General features: G+C 45.0%; 1 protein-coding gene across 1 annotated transcript; it reads right to left on the reverse strand.

Moving 5' to 3' along the window:
• Positions 1-1,188: 1,188 nt before the first annotated feature.
• On the reverse strand, positions 1,189-5,627 carry LOC119450493 (glycerol-3-phosphate dehydrogenase, mitochondrial-like). Its single transcript, XM_037713969.2, is given in 2 exon segments — positions 1,189-4,557; positions 4,560-5,627. Coding segments are annotated over 2 exon segments (2,169 nt in total). The 5' UTR covers positions 5,542-5,627; the 3' UTR covers positions 1,189-3,370.
• Between the last annotated feature and the right edge of the window lie 11,996 nt (positions 5,628-17,623).

The following is a 17,623-nucleotide window of genomic DNA, read 5'->3' on the forward strand; positions in this document are numbered from 1 at the left end:
AAACCAGTGGCAGGCTGAAAGAAGTTCAGAGATGCTGGCAGCTGCTGGTTATCTTTGATGTGTAGCTGCTTAAACTTGGGGCAAATCCCCCCCCCCCCCCCCCATTACTACTAGTAGTAGTACGCAACGTCATTTCGGAAAAGCGTTGGTTTCCTACGAAGGAGATAGCTGTCAGACTGTGCCTGGTCGCCACCTCCTCAGCGCGTTTGATGGCCTGTAGCTGCGCGTCCAGGCTTGTAGTTGTTAGGGTTCTGTCCCAGACTTCACATGACGATCACTGTCCTAGGAGGTCTGCTGGGGGAGGGTCTTCGCTGCATCCCCAGATGTGGTCCAGGGTGGCGGTTACTACTAGAGCTGCTTAAGAGATCAAAACAGGGTTTGCCGTGTCCGTGCGTCCTTTATGTCATGCCAATGACCACAGCTGCTGTCATTTTGTCAGGCCACCTTCTCATCCTCGCGCTCATCATAGGTTGAAGAAAAATAACACTTTGCTGCCCAACACTGAGATTTGATCTCATGTCCTCGTGGCAATCGGCAATCTGTAGCTGGATGTGCTAACCACTAGCCAGAAATCCCATAAAATGCGCAAAAGTGCCGTGCGGCTATTCACAGGGCACTTTTCTCATTGACACTGTTCCTCTGAATACAGTATTTGAGCAGTTGATTAATTAATAATAACTAATTATGTTATTAGGCGAAATACAAAAAATAGTCTGACTTGCTCCAAGCGACGGCAAACAACATTACATTGTTTTTGTCAAAGTACGTGGCACTTGCATATTTTAAAATCTTGGCACAAGAGGGACACATGGTGAATAACGCTGGTGTCGTCGCTTCCTCGGTCCCCATTTTTTTCATGCGTGCTGATTTTTTTTCCTTCCTCAAACATGCACCAACAACCACAAGTCTCCACTTTGCCGAGATTTGTGGCACCTCTGGATATTTCGTAGGCCACAAGAAACAATACCGTAATGGACAGGATGACACTGTGTGCATTTCACAGAAGTTGTTCTTGAAAACATGGTCATGTGTGCTGTCATAGTAAAGGAGTTCAGAGCCAGAGAAGCCGACTGTTTTTTTTTTTGTTTTTTTTTTACATACTAACCTGAATATGTCTCACCGAGGCTTTGCTTCATATGGGTGTGTCCTGTTCTTCCAATGAACTTCAGTGCAGATATCAGCAAGCTCAGCTTATAATAAAATTTATTGAACAGCCTACTGTTTGTGCACTACAGCAAAAGCATCACTGTGGGAAAGGAACAACATGAATGAGTGAAAAGGAAAATTTCGATTCCACAAGAGTGTGCACTAATCACAGACAGTCATGCCTGATGCAACCACAACAAAGCATGAACACTAATAAATAATAAATTGTCACAAATGGCATTCATCATCACGAACAATAGCATGGCCAGTGGGTTTGAACTGAAGTGAACCATTATACAGTGCCAGCAGAATCTCCGAAACATTCTTTTCCATACTCTGCCATGCAACGTAATGACGACTTCGTAACTTTATTATTTAATTTGCAAACTAATTCAATCAGTTTAGTTACTAAACGAGTAACTGGGTGCCAGCAGATGGCTCGTGGAAATGGCAGGCTGCATGTGTGAACAGCCGCGGCAGGAAGAAAGAGGGCAAATGCCATCAGTGAACTTGATTCCATAAAGTCCGTTTTCACTCTGCAGCAATGCCCAAGCATGCAATTTGAAAAGGATACAATACATGGCGCATGACAATAGCGCACAGAGATTCCCATATTAGAACAGAGCATCTCTTGGAAGCAAAAGTCCAGCGGCAGTGCAGCAGGCCAACCAGTCCGTGCTCCAGCAAATGTAGAAGACAGATGCACACTTGTTATTGCATGTGGCAAACAGGTCTCGCATTGAGTGCTTGCAATTCCATGTAAAACGTCGAGATCCTCCATTGGCCGACACATACTTCAGTGCCAAAAACTGCATATCACGTGTCTGATAAGCAATGCAATACAGTGGGAAGAGAGAGGGTATTGTAGCCATTTATGCAGTTTATAGAAGAAATGAGCAATTGGCATGCTGGCTGCAAGTTTCAACCCGAGTGGCACATACCTATCTGACAAACATCTTCACAGTGTGAGAGGATTGCAATTATGGTTTGTAAATACAGTTTGTAAAGCAAAATGATGTTCTGTAAAACAACTCATCAACTATAAGCAATAACAAAGGTTATAGGAATAGGGCAATGCAGATCTAGCAAATGCTCCCCATTACGCATTCAACAAGCAAAAATCACATTCTGTGACTAGTGACTATCACGATGGCATTACGCTCAGCACCTGAAACAAACAAGATGCCATCTAGATGAATTTATTCTTGACGTATACAAAGAACAATGTTTCGTACTAAAAAACAGACAAATCCACAAATGCTGCCAGAAATTAGTGATGCAGCTGAAGCTACCGCGATTGGAAGCGTATTTCTTTATCACAGTGGGTAGAAAGAATCATGCAAAGCAACAAGGGCTATCTATCATTGACAAAAGTGTAGGTATAGCCTGAATTTTGAAACTTCCCAAGCCACTTTGCGCACCACTGGACCTGTCAATGGCGATGTACTGAGGCTGTTATATAACTTCTGTTGCTTCAAACTTCTCAACATTTAGAAAGATGGTGAGTCCAAGCTTCAGAGAGCAAGAGCTGTGCTACAGGAACTCTGCAGCAAAGCCTAACGAGATCTTGTCACTTGCAAAGCGGCTTTGAAAGTTTTAAAGACACCACATTGTAAAACGCCTAAACAAACACACACACAACACATTGTAGGAGAATGTGTCAACATGTTCACATTTCAGTAAGAGCTAGGTAAATAATATGTGCAGTACGAATAAAAAAAAAAAGGATGTGGTTTACCAAAGTACTCAAAAATGCACGAAACAGGACGAAAATGGCGCTTCGTATCACTCGGGTGTGGCAATTTGCCTCCTTGTTTATAGACGTACACAGCTCATGGCCATTCCATAGCACAATCAAACGTGAATAATGGTGCTCGAAAAACCACTTATCGCATAGTTAATGAACACAGCACGGGAGAGGAAATGCAGCACATCTACAAGGACCAGAAATCTCTATTCAATAGAAATTGTTTTAGCAAAAGAAAAACAAAATGCTGTCAATATGACCTTTGGCAGGCTGTTCTTGTTCTCATCTAGGAGAACGGGGCAAGTAAGAAGATGGCAAAAGCTGCCTCTACCAACGTTGGCAAACACTGCACTTTTCATGAGTGTACGTAACAGCAACATAGCTCATGCTGAGATAAAGGGAAGTGATGGGGATCATTTTTCTGCACGATGTTCCGGATAATAAAGGAAAAACAAAACTACAAGTGACAGCACCTCCTTAGAGACCACCCCCGCTTCTATCAACAGTCAGTGTCCTTGAATACTCTACATCAACAACCTGGGCAAGCCGGCTTCCTGCGATAGAGCCCGTCTTGATAGCATTCATCAACTCCAAGTACTCGCTAAGCTCAATCTGTCCATTCTTGTTCAGGTCCACCTCGTTCAGCATTTCTCGCAACTGTGACTCTGATACAGCCTCTCCTGCAGCCTTGAGGCTTCTACGCAGATCAACCACACTGATGTAGCCTTTGCGGTCTTTGTCGATGGCCTGGAATTTCTGAATGTACTGGTCCATTTCAGATGCTGTGAAAGTCATGGGGAGTTTCTTCTGGGACTCCTTGTTGACATCACCGCCCATCTCAATGTCAAGGAACTCTTTGGCCTTGGCCAGTTCCCGCTCCTTCCTCTCTTTGGTCCACTTCAGCTCTTCGGCCATGATGTCAACGACCCTTGGAAGGCACTCGTGCGCTGCTTGGACATTGAGGAACGAAAGCCGCATGCGGCGACCAATCACATCGACAGCAGTGCAAGCGTACTCTCGCACTGCATAGCGCACCTCTGCCTCGATGTATGGAAACTCCTCATGTAGTCTCCGTCCCAGGACTGGCCAGCGCTTCCCAGTGAGCGCAGCTAGCTTTGCGACAGAAACTGCACGATCACCGTAGCTCCTTGACAGGTGTTTCGCAACCGCTGGTTCCAGCCCAAAGTCCTGTACGAGGCGGATGTACGTTGTTGGTGTCCACGTGTGGCCACCCTCGAGGATGAAGCCCAGGGTCTGAGATTTCTGCTGTGGCTGGAGGCCACAGGCTTTGATGGCCGCATCCATAGTGTGCTCAGCCATGACACGATATGTGGTCCATTTGCCTCCTGCAATAGTAACAAGGTTCGAATCACTAATGTAGATTATGTGATTTCGTGCAATAGCCTCCGTCTTTCCAGGCACACTCTTGTTCAGGTCGACGACCAGTGGCCTGATGCCTGCCCACGCTGACAGGACGTCACCCCGGCGCACAACCACATCTTGGTTCAAGTAGTGACGAACTTCGTTTAGGATGAACATGATGTCATCTTCAGTAGGAGCCGGGTTGTGGGTGACTGGACAAGGTCTGTCTGTTGTCCCAGCGATTGTCGCGTTTTCCCACGGAAGGAAAAAGATGACACGCCCGTCACTCGTGTCAGGATCTAAAGGCCCATATTGTCGGGACTGTAGTAGTCGGGCAAGATGATGTGAACACCAGAGCTCGGCATGCAAATGGCTTTGCAGTTGGGGTCGTCCATACGGCGTATGGTGTCGGTGAAAGGTCCCGTTGCGTTCACGACGCATTTAGCCCGCACGTCGAACTCATCGCCCGTCAACATGTCCTTCATCCTCGCCCCGCACACGACCTGCTTCCCGTTCTCATCAGTTTTTTTCAGCAGCGCGATGGCGCTGGTGTGGTTGGCGATGCTGGCCCCGTTGCGCGCCGCCGTTAGTGCGATGCTCACGTTCATCCGTGCGTCGTTGTGCTGACCGTCATAGTAGACGAGGCCGCCGCAAAGGTGCTCCTTCTTCAGCATGGGAAACAGTTCAAGACACCGCTTGGCCGAGAGGAAGTAGCTCTTCTTCAGGCACTGTTTTCCCGCGACCACGTCGTACATCTTTATGCCGACCCAGTAGTAGGGGACCTGCCACCAGCGGTAGATAGGCAGCATGATGGGCAGCGGACTCGACAGGTGAGGCGCGATGGCGAGCAGGTTCGCACGCTCTTGCAGAGCTTCGCGCACCATCCGGTACTGTTCGACGTCTAGGTTCATGATGGCCTTCTGGAGGTAGCGCACACCGCCGTGGATCAGCTTGGTGCTCCGACTGCTCGTGCCGGCGGAGAAATCGTACGTCTCCACCAGAGCGGTCTTGAGGCCCCGCGTTACAGAGTCCAGCGCGACTCCGGCACCAGTCGCTCCGCCGCCGATGACGAGCACATCGAATTCGGGCGTCTCGCGCAGGTTCTTGAGCTGCGTAGCGCGGGGCGGCAAAGGGAGGTGTGGCCGAGTCGGCATGTCCTTCGGATCCGCGGCTTCGACGACGACGGCGGGTGCTCGCCTGTGCTCGTTGAGGTAAGTAAAGCCATAGGCAGCGACGATCGAGCCTCCACCGATCCAGGCTACCGTTCGTAGACGCCTTGCTGCCATGGTTCCTAAGTGCGGCGAGCAACCGCGGCCGCAAGCAAGTACGCGCCCTGAAGCTCCGCGCTAACCGAGAGGCGCAAAAAAAAGGTCACCCTTTTAAAAATGGCGTCCTTTGCGCGACCCTGTAAAAAAAGCGAGAATTTCCCCATTTTGCGCTCAGTATCCACTCTTTAATGATGATTTGTGATTATAAAAAACATGGAATTACTACTCAGTTATTCCTGTGCAAAACGGGAAAAATATTTACTCCACTTATGCAATCTGCAAGCGACGCGACGGTCGTGGTTTTTTCAGCCGCCATGTTTTTAAAGACCATAGAAAGAGAGGTGTGAGCGCCAGCTGATTTCTCCGCCCTGCTGAACTTCTGCTATCGGGCAAGCATCCCAATTCTAAAGAGATGCATGCTCGGGAAACGTGAAATACGCGGTTAATGCACGCGAAAGAAGAAACTAATCGCGGCGAAAATACGAGTGATTAAATTTGCGCGAGTTGAAAAATTAATTCAAGCTGGAGCACTTTTCTCGAAGGAATGAGAGTTTCTTTGAAAGACTAGTAATGCTATTTAGTACTCATCCTAGCTCTGGCTATCCCTGGCAAACTGAGGTGGTAATGGCAGTTGGACTGTGGAGAGGAGGAGGATGGTGGTGAGGGGGGAAAGGGTGGTCCGAGATGAAAAGGAAGGAGGAGAGGTAAACAGCGCATGCTATGATGTATGCGATTAACGTAATAATTTATAGTAAGAATAAGAAAAATTTTAATATTTCAGGTAATACTTCAGTTATAATTATAATTTCTGTGATGCTTAAATAAATAAGTTGTGATTTTACTTTCTTTGGGACACGCGACCTAATTTCATTTCTGTATGATATACTAATTAATGCATGTTGTGGAAATTGAAATACATGGAAAGACTTCAGTACTCTCAGGCGCTCCATGTAGAAGTTTACCAGATTTATTTAATGCAAATGCATATCTTTATGGGACTTATGGAACCTTATGTTCGATTCTGATTGGCCTAAGGCTTATGCTGTAATTTGTTCGATGTGGTATGACATTTTGTCAAGTGAAAATATTTGATTCAGATAATCTTTGCGCACTGTGTTCATTTTTGTTCATTTTTCGGGATATCAAGGTGAATTTGCTTTGTGGTCAGTATAATAAGCTTCGAGAAGTTGTGTAGAACAGTCATATTTTCAGTCTCCATCATTCTGTATAAGACAACGTCCAAGCACTTTCTTTCCAACGTGTCGGGAGCGTAGAACTTGAAATGACCTTAAAGTTTCGTTACGCCATTTATGAAATTCATGTTGGTGGAAATAAATGTTTAAGCCCCGGTTGATGACGCAGATGCCCTGTTCCAGGCTTCTTGCTTTTCAGGCTCGATGAGTCGTTTTGAAGGTCTCGGCTGGGGATTATTCAACTCTGATGCCAACTCTGATGCCAAAGCTACAATGACGTCATGACGGAACTGACGCAGTGCCACCTACGCCCTACGAGATTTAAGCGAATTATTTTTTCCCTCTACGTTGCATTGCTTTTATATCAAGCACTTGACAACTGGGAATCCCATGAGCCATAAGTAAAAAAAAAATAAAAAAAATTAAGAAAAAGTAGCTTTGTCGTTGCGATGTCGTTGTTGGCATAGACGCCGTCGATGCTTTCGACGTTGTTTTACATAAACTGCCTGATTCTTGGCCCACCCTGTATTGAGAGTATGTGCCATATGTTTGAGGCTGATTATCATCATTGTCAAGTTTGTGCCTCTTTTCTTTCTTCTTTCCATCTTGTTTTCACTGATACTGAAATGCCCACAGGGAATTCTAGCAGGGTGGAAGAACAGATAATTCCTTCCCACATAGAAAAGGGAGAAAACGAACAAATTGCAGGGAGAGAAAAATATACTAAACACAATAAATAACGTGATATGATATAACATCACCTCAACATCACAAATGGGTCAAAAATGATCTATACTGGTGGGTTTTAAGACCTGACTGTTAATGCAATCCAGTGGTTGATAGTTAGTTGGAGAATATTTGAAACAGTTTGCTGCACGAAGAGTTTATTGCGAGGTCGTATCTTTGTTTCGCGGCGTAACCGGATTGAAATGTAATTATTTTTGTCATGTAAATTGATAGACATTTTTTAAATTTGTAAATTGAAATAGAAATTTGCGAAATAAATCTGAAAATAAAATAAATAGAAATAAAATCTAGGATACGTTCTAAACGACATCAGACCGACTTCTTTAACACCAAATCTAGTTGAAACAATTATTTCCGACCGTCTATGAAAATGTATGTTGCATACAATATTCCCAGTTCGAAGGAGATTGATTTCCGACAGGAATGCTCGATTTGGTCTGCCCACGCGTACTTGGAAAACAGCATTAAACTAGTTAGTCAATCTGGGGAAATATCAGCCTCAGTAACCTTTGATATTGCAAAAGCAAATGATAGTGTCGATCATACATAACAAGCTTTCTAGGATGAGGAATGGCTATGTTCCTGAATATCTTGATATGTGCGTGCGTGTGTGTGTGTGTGTGTGTGTGTGTGTGTGTGTGTGTGTGTGTGTGTGTGTGTGTGTGTGTGTGTGTGTGTGTGTGTGTGTGTGTGTGTGTGTGTGTTTGTGTGTGTGTGTGTGTGTGTGTGTGTTGCCATGGCGGTGTCTCTTCTGGCAGATAAAATACAGACCACAGCAGCACACATTGGCAGATTAGGATGGCTGGCAGATTAGGATGCGCTACGAGCTGCTATAGCTGGTAAATATCTGCTACTAGCTGTTAAATATCTTGCTGCCTTCGGGCCCTATCCGCAATGACTCTACGGTAAATGTGTGCGCTGATGATAGAGCTTTCTTTTTTCGCGTCAGCTATTCTACAAACATTTAGTGCTCTACAATGTTACAATGATTTGAAGCCGGGTAGAATACCCGGCTTCAAATCTGAAGGTCGTAAGTTCGAATCCTACTCCAGTCCACCACATTTTCAGGCATGGAGTGGTGCCTGACACCGGCAAGAAAAAACATATATCGCCGAGAGCTATGGGGCTATACTAGTTCAGGTGCAACCAAACTAGGAAGGCCCACTAAGCTTCATCAAAGTCACTCCCTCACCAGAACAGGAATTGGCCTCCCTGGTGCAGTATTCGGCCACTACCTCCCTCATGACTCCGACAATTAACCCATGGCCCTCAGTTCCCAGTGGCTGCGAAGCACCTGACCAAGGCGGCGGTCAGACCTGCTACGCGGCAGAGGGTGCTAAGAATCTCTGGGTCAAGACAGGCCGCCAATGGAAACTGAACCTGGCAACGTTCAACACGCGCTCCCTCTCGAGTGAGGCTAGCTTAGCAGGACTATTTGAAGAATTATCAGGCATTTCCTGGGATATTATTGGCCTTAGTGAGGTTAGAAGAACGGGTGAGGCTTACACAGTGCTGACTAACGGCCACGTCCTCTGCTACAGAGGTCTTCCAGATAAGAAAGAATCCGGGGTAGGATTTCTAGTGCATAACAACATAGCGGGCAACATTGATGAATTCTACAGCAATAATGAGAGGGTAGCAGTCGTCGTAATAAAGCTGAATAGGAGGTACAAAATGAAGGTAGTACAAGCCTATGCCCCAACCTGTAGTCACGATGATGAAGAAATAGAACAGTTTTATGAAGATGTTGAACTCGCAATGAGAAAGGGGCAAACTCGGTATACTGTAGTCATGGGCGACTTCAATGCAAAAGTGGGGAAAAAGCAGGTTGGTGAGCAAGCAACTGGCAACTACGGCATCGATTCTAGCAATGCAAGAGGAGAGATGTTAGTAGAGTTCGCGGAAAGGAATAGGCTCCGAATAATGAATACCTTCTTCAGGAAGCGCAGCAACAGGAAGTGGACCTGGAAAAGCCCTAATGGAGAAACAAGGAATGAAATAGATTTCATACTCTCTGCCAATCCAAGCAGAATGTAGTATGTAGAAGTGTAGAGTGCAGAATGTAGAAGTGTTAGGTAAAGTAAAGTGCAGTGACCATAGGTTAGTGAGGTCTAGGATTTCTCTCAATTTGAAGAGAGAGAGAGAGAGAGTGAAATTAGTCAAGAGGAAACAGGCCAACCTAGAGGCAGTAAGGGTAAATGCAGACCAATTCAGGCTGGTGCTTGCAAACAAATATGCAGCTTTAGAAAAGGAAGATAAAGACAACATAGAGGTAATGAATGAAACCGTAACTAGGTTGATCTCAGAAGCAGCAATTGAAGTGGGAGGTAGGGCACCAAGGCAACCAGTAGGTAAGCTCTCCCAAGAAACAAAGGACCTAATAAAGAAACGACAGAACATGAAAATGTCCAACTCAAGAGATCAGATAGTTTCGCTGAACTGTCAAGACTAATCAACAAGAAAAAAGTAAGGGATATTCGAAATTATAACGTGGGAAAGATTGAGGAAGCCGTAAAATATGGACGCAGCATTAAATCAGTAAGAAGAAAGCTTGGCATAGGACAAGGCAAGATGTATGCACTGAAAGATAAGCATGGTAATATCATCAGTAATTTCGATGACATAGTAAAAGCAGTGGAAGAATTCTATACTGACCTGTACAGTGCCCAAAACAGCCAAGCTACTTTCATTCAAAATAGTGATGAACCGGATACAGATGCTCCTTCTATAACTAGCGCTGAGGTTAGAAGGGCTTTGAAAGACATGACCAGGGGAAAAGCTGCTGGAGAAGATGGAATAACAGTAGATTTAATCAGAGATGGAGGAGATATCATGCTTGAAAAGCTTGCGGCCCTTTATACGCAATGCCTCACAACTTCATGTGTACCAGATAGCTGGAAGAACGCCAACATTATACTAATCCATAAGAAGGGAGGCGTTAAAGAACTGAAGAATTATAGACCCATTAGCTTGCTATCAGTATTGTATAAAATATTCACCAAGATAATTTCCAATAGAATCAGGGCAACACTTGACTTCAGCCAACCAAGAGAACAGGCTGGCTTCAGGAAGGGATATTCTACGATGGATCATATCCATGTCATAAATCAGATGATCGAGAAATCTGCGGAGTACAATCAACCTCTCTACATGGCTTTGATAGATTATGAAAAGGCATTTGATTCAGTAGAGATACCAGCACTCATAGAGGCATTGCGTAATCAAGGAGTACAGGAGGCATACGTGAATATCTTAGCAAACATCTACAAGGATTCCACAGCTACCTTCGTTCTCCACAAGAAAAGTAGAAAGTTGCCTATCAAGAAAGGGGTCAGGCAAGGAGACACAATCTCTCCAATGCTATTCACTGCATGCTTAGAAGAAGTATTCAAGCTCTTAGACTGGGAAGGCTTAGGAGTGAGGATCAACGGCGAATATCTCAGCAACCTTCGGTTTGCAGATGACATTGTCCTATTCAGCAACAATGGAGACGAATTACAGCAAATGATTGAGGACCTTAATCGAGAAAGTGTATGAATTGGGTTGAAGATAAATATGCAAAAGCCAAAGTAATGTTCATTAGCCTGGCAAGGGAACAAGAATTCAGGATCGCCATTCAGCCTCTAGAGTCTGTAAAGGAGTACGTTATCTAGGTCAATTACTCACAGGGGGCCCTGATCATGAGAAAGAAATTTACAGAAGAATAAAATTGGGTTGGAGTGCGTACGGCTGTCATTACCAAATCCTGACTGGGAGCTTATCACTGTCGTTCAAAAGAAAAGTGTACAATCATTGCATTCTACCGGTGCTAACATATGGGGCAGAAACTTGGAGGTTAACAAAGAAGCTCGAGAACAAGTTAAGGACCGCACAAAGAGCGATGGAACGACAAATCTTAGGAGTAACGTTAAGAGACAGGAAGAGAGCGGTGTGGATCAGAGAACAAACAGGGGATAGCCTATATTCTAGTTGACTATTAAGCGGAAGAAATGGAGCTGGGCAGGCCATGTAATGCGTAGGATGGATAACCGGTGGACCATTGGGGTTACAGAATGGATACCAAGAGAAGGGAAGCGCAGTAGAGGTCGGCAGAAAACCAGATGGGATGATGAAGTTAGGAAATTTGCAGGCGCAAGTTGGAATACGCTAGCGCAAGACAGGGGTAATTGGAGATCGCAGGGAGAGGCCTTCGTCCTGCAGTGGACATAAAATATAGGCTGATGATGATGATGATGAATGTTATTTCACTGAATTAGAAAACTGACTCGATGACCATTCGTTTACTCTTAACTTTAGTAAATGCTCCGTTTTTGTTTTCCCTCTGTCACATTCGGTGTCTTTTACCTTTCTGTGTCACCAGGAGCCCATCTCTCAAGTGGCGCCATTGAAGTACTTAGGAATTACTTGTGACCGTTCCTCGAATTGGCGGCCTCATGCAGACTGCATTAGCTCTAAAGGTGAACGCGGCTTGGACTTATAAACTGGTATACGAAGAAACATCGTATTCATAATTTTTAAACTTTATGTTCGACCTGTGCTTGAGTTTAGATGCGTGCTTCTTTCAGGGCGCGCTGGTTACAAACTCAGCCGTTTGTTACTTCTTGAAAGACAAGCTCTTCACATATGCATCGGTAATTCCGCGATATAAATGTGGCAAACTCGGTGTCATACCTGAAATCCAGAACTCTCCCTCTGGAGTCAAGGTTCCAGTTACTTATGTTTAAGACTTAGAAAATATGGCACAAGGTTACCTCGGTCACAATCAGTTTTTTTTTAAATTCTAATCCAGGTTAATTCTTCTGCGTTCAATGTCCCCGTTATCGGCGACTGCAGGTTGTCTTTGTACAGTCGCCGTTGGCTACACTCAAAGCAGAAATTCAAAATATAGTTCCCAGCATTTCATTTCCTTCAAACGTGGACATCGTTTTCTACTGCAGATATCCTAAGAACGCCAAGTCTCCCCGGTCGCGTATTTCGAATGACATACTCGAAGATCACCCTAATGAATATCCGCTCTACCCTGTGGTTGTCACAGATGCAACACAATTGACGAAAGAAGCTGGAGTTGGCATTTTTTTTTCTGCTCAGCTCGATTGCACTTTGGCCCTTCGCTTGCCTGAGTATACGCCAATATTTATAGCTGAATTCCTGATAATTGTTCTGGCCCTGAAAAAGTTGAGTCCACAGCATGTTAACGCAATCATTGTGACTGACTCCGTCTCGATTTGTACGCGTTTAGCTTCCTCTAAGAAGCCAGCTTTATTTCACCTGTTTTGTACTCATAATACCGAATAACTTGTGTCATGTTCACCTTGTGTGGGTACCTGGATATATAGGGATCTACATGAAAGAGTGTGCTGATTCTTTTGAGTCGTCATCCCTGGTAGGACGTATTTTTCATGTTATGCCGTCTTTTTCCCTGCACGCAAACGCCCGTTTCAAGCCGTTACTATCGTTGAAGTGCACTTGATCGTCCACCCTTCTACCGTTGGCCGACTTTCAGCGTTTACGTTACCCATGTCATTCGGATCAAAACCTGTCACGTCAATAAGTGACAACAGCTTAACAGGCTTCCGATGCAGAGTCCCATCCCTAAAGTTTTATTCTTATCGGTCTGGACTCTTGACTTCTAACTTTTGTTTCTATTGTAATGGAGAAGAAACCATGGATCGATAACTTCCTTCACTAAGGTTATTGCCGCCGTTTGACCTACTTGCGGAAAAATTTCCTTGAACTTCCTCTCCGTATATCTCGTGTTGTCGATGACCATTCCAAATTTATTATCAAATGGAGCTGTATAATTCGCCGCAGCCACAGGGCTATTTGCAATGCACATCATAAATTTACAAACATCCAGTCGGTTACGTTGCTAGGGGGTCTATCTCTCTGTTGAGATTTTTGTCACATGTTCTTTAATTAGTATATTTTTATTTTTATTAATTTTTTATTCAAATAAGTTTAATTTCCTGCTTTTTCAATTTTTTTGCTAATAAAAACTTATTTGCTTTTTGATTTGTGTAGAATATCCCCTTCGTGGGTGTGAGCCATGTTGAAAAGGACTCACCAGCTTATATGCGATGCACAGCATGTCATCCTCGTCCGCTACAGTATTGATTGTTTTGGACACAGAAGTACATGCGCAGATGCCACCGCTTCTCATAATTCTTGTGAAACGCAAAGCACTGCACCGACTGACCAGCGCTGCTGCGCGATAGCGCAATGGTTAGCGCCCGACACCCAAATGCGCATTGTTGCAGTGACATATGTCCAAATCCCGCTGGTGGCGGTTGTGGATAAAGTCTTCTTTGGCTGATTTTTTGTCATGTCCGCAGGGTTCGACGGGACTTGCACGGCGTGGCCTCCTTCTTCAGGACAGTTCACCCGAGGAGAAAGTAACGTCGATGTCGACAATGGCCACTGTCAGCGTAACGGAATAAACGGACGAACAAGGAATGACAATTTTAGTGACATAACGTTTCCTGTTTTCTTCGGCTTTCTGTATCCCACTTTTCCTGGAGTTTCACTAAAATATTCTGTTGATGGTCTCTTCCGGTTATATTTCAGAAAAAAAAATTACACAGTTCATTCCGTCATGAGAGTAACATTTCACTTCCCACCTGAGTGCAGTTTTTAAGGAGTAAAAAATGATAAAATGCAGCGATGTGCTTGTAGCCAATCAGAGAAGTATAGATAACCACGCCACGTAGAACATACGAGAAGTGACAAAGCACCCGGAACTACGCTGTACAGATTCCAAGCGCTGACTCTACTGGTGTATATGCCTAAGCTCTCAGTGGCCTTGATAGCCCGGTGAGCAGCTGTATCTTTTTCGGAAATTATAGGACTAATTGGCTCGCGCATGTTACATCTGTCTGTCAGCATTTACGATTTGGGGAAGCAGCAGGTAATTAAATACTAATAGAGGTTAATGAGAAATGAACAAAACACATTTCACTCACTGCCCCTCTCACAAAATTTTAACTTCACACAATATAGGGACCAAGCTGTTAAAATCGTGAAAAACTGTCTTTCATTGCAAAGATATTTCATGCAGCGTGGCTGTTCAGTGAATATGGCAAGTAACTAGCTGATGACTAGAAACCTAGGCAGGGTTTCATGATAATTTAACGTTCGCCTATTAAATTTTAGGTGTCAGCACACTGCTCTAGACAGTTACTGCGGTCAGCAGTAATATTTTCGTGTAATATATTATGTGTTTACTTCAAATAAACAACCAATTACTACAACTACCTATTAAATTATACGCGAAGCGTATGCGTTCTTGCGAGACTGCCTCCATCCGAGCCCTGCCGTCCCGGTCTGGAATCGTTCACCTATTAAATTATACACGACGCGTTTTTGCGAGACCGCCTCCGCTGGAGCCTTTCTGCCCCGGCCTGGATTCGAATTCGTCACCTCGCGCTCATGCAGAACAGTGATCGGACTATGCTATTTCGAGGACTAGCTCCTCCAGGCTATGCTCCATTCAAAAAATGTCACAGTTTCGCCCTAAGGGCGAAGCAATGAATGCGATAGCAACACAGCAATGTCATACGAAGTAAGGTGAGCGGCTTTGGTAGCAACAACACGCAGAACTGTTGTCGACGCCATCGGCGTTTTGCCCGCGTTAGCTCAAAATGCGTGCGGCGTTGGTGACTGTTGCTGGAGCCTCTGATATAAATAGGCACTTGGTGCCGCAGCTAAACGTCGCCTCCCTTCCCTCCCCCTCCCCCACGGCCTCTCGCGCGTCCGAAGAAGGCGCGTTTGCTCTACATATATGGTGATTGTAAAGGAGAAAAGAGACGCCTACTTCTGCAGCCCTTAAGCGAGCACGGCGCAGAACGCGCGTTTGTTCTCCGCCGTGCGTTCACTCCCCGTGAAAGACGCGCCCCTCGCGCCCTTTCACTCGCACATACAGCGTTCGGCGCGCGGCGACGATTTCATCTCCAAATGACGTCATACGGAACCTCACGGCGACGGCGACGGCGACGGCGACGCCGACGGCGACGGCGACGCCGACGGCAGAAATCTGCTTTTGAGTGTCCATATAATTGCTATCGCAATAATAGGAAGCGACATGAAGTATAGTGTATCCGCTGCTTCTTGTTGCGTCTGTCAAGAGTGAGAAAGATGGAAGACAATGATGGCAAGAGAAGGAAAAAAAGAGGGTTCAAATGACAGGGACCAAGTATGAAAAGAAAGCCCCGTGGCAACGTTCCGAACACAGGAAAACGAAAGCCCTCGCCTTTGGACCTTCGACTGAGCACAAATGTTTGTGGTGTTGAAAATGTTTCATAAGAACACCAGATCCCCATCTCAAGTATTCACACCACATTGCTTATATTAAACAGAGGATAGCTCATGGTATAAGAATACTAATTTTAGTACGACCATATTTCAATTTGTCTGCCTTATTTAACATGTACTACGAGTAAATCCACCGTCATATTACGTAGTGCATCACGTCGTGGGCGATTACTTATCCCTCTAATACTTCGATCCGCTTCAATGCCTTCAAAACCAAGCCATTCCCACCCTACCATTTAGTCCACCGTTAATCAGCGCTCTTCGTTACTTCAACTACACGGGATGCTAACGGTGTGCAATTCGTTCAAATATAAACGAGGAATTCTTGTTTACAAGTCTAAAAACGGTAATGTTATGATCGGTCGGGAATTTCGCGTCGCAAGTCCGGGCAACGTTCCAGCTCGCCTGCTTTTGACGAGCTAGCTGCCCCCCTCTCCGAGAAAATGTCACCACTTTGGCGCCACTTTGGCGTTCATATATCGGTGAATATGAACATGCCTTGGATGAGTACTTGTATGAATTACCGATCTCATTTTGATGTGCCGATCGATGTGCGTGATCTGTTTTGTCCTGTCTTATGATCCTAAATTAAGGGTGATCCTAAAAAACGGCGCAACATTTTTTTCTTCTTTTTCTTACGTTTGGCAGAGGCAAATAATATTCGGTGCAACCTAGAAAGCGTGCTTCCTGTGACGAGTGCGGGTCGGTGTCGAATGTTAGCGCACACATCATAGTAGCACACAGCTTGTATAGTATCTCATTCATGTCCACTTCTGCCAGCTCTATTTCACATAGTGTGAGTGTCAGCAATCACTGCAGAAGGGCAACGTCAAGCTTCCTGTACGCATGAAGAAGCCTAGTGTTGGATTCGCGGGCAGATAATTATGTGATGGTATTGAGATAGATAAAGTGGTGGTCGGATGAGCTTAGGCCTACACAGCAGTGCACTCGAGGACAAGTGCGGGTGTAGACGTAACACAAAGGTCCGGTTATGATGTGGCACCAGTATGAGACGTGTTACGTGGGCTCAGTGCAGAGATGCGCGAATCCGGCCGACTCCATCATCTCGAGGAAATAGTCAAATGTAGAGCTTTGTGGGTTTGGAGAAAGCGGGTCTGTAGAGCGAATGTGGGCATTAAGATCTCCAAGAATGAACACGTTACATAAAGTAGACAGTTTCGGAACAATGTTTTCGGTTGAGCACCAGCGCAGGTTCTACAATTCGGCTCATTGGACAGGTGTCAGTAGGTACACGCCACGAGGTATACTTCTGCCACTTCAGAGATATCTCAATACATAAGGATTCAAGGTCTTCAAATTTAAGACCTTCACGTCGCCGGAAGGGCACCACGTCGCCGGAAGACCTCCGCGGAAAGACGCGCGATATTCGTGAAAAAGCGTGTACTGATCGAGCGGGGATATATCTGGCTATCATTGGAATCCTCACCATACTTACCTTATTAACTCGCTGGAATCAGTTAAGAATAGCGCGGCACGTTTTATCGCTTCAAACTGGAAGAAGCCCGTGAGACCACGCAAAATTACCGCGCGACTGGCCTCTCGAGTCACTTTGCGTGTATTCAGGGGCTTCTTTCACGCTCGGAAAAACACTTTTATGTAGCACGTATTGAGCAACAGAAAGCTGTATCGGGAGTTTTTCATGTTGCTCTACAATTTTCTCATTGACACTTTTCATCTGATTATAATATTTGAGAAGTTGAATAACTAATTAAGACTAATTATATAATTAGGCGGAATGCAAGAAATCATCTGAGTATCTCCAAGGGACGGCAAACCACGTTACCTTGGTTTTGTCCAGATACGTGGCATTTGCATATTTTAAAATCTTGGTG

The sequence above is a fragment of the Dermacentor silvarum genome, chromosome 4, assembly GCF_013339745.2.
Source record: "Dermacentor silvarum isolate Dsil-2018 chromosome 4, BIME_Dsil_1.4, whole genome shotgun sequence".
In the NCBI taxonomy this organism is placed as follows: Eukaryota; Metazoa; Arthropoda; class Arachnida; order Ixodida; family Ixodidae; genus Dermacentor; species Dermacentor silvarum.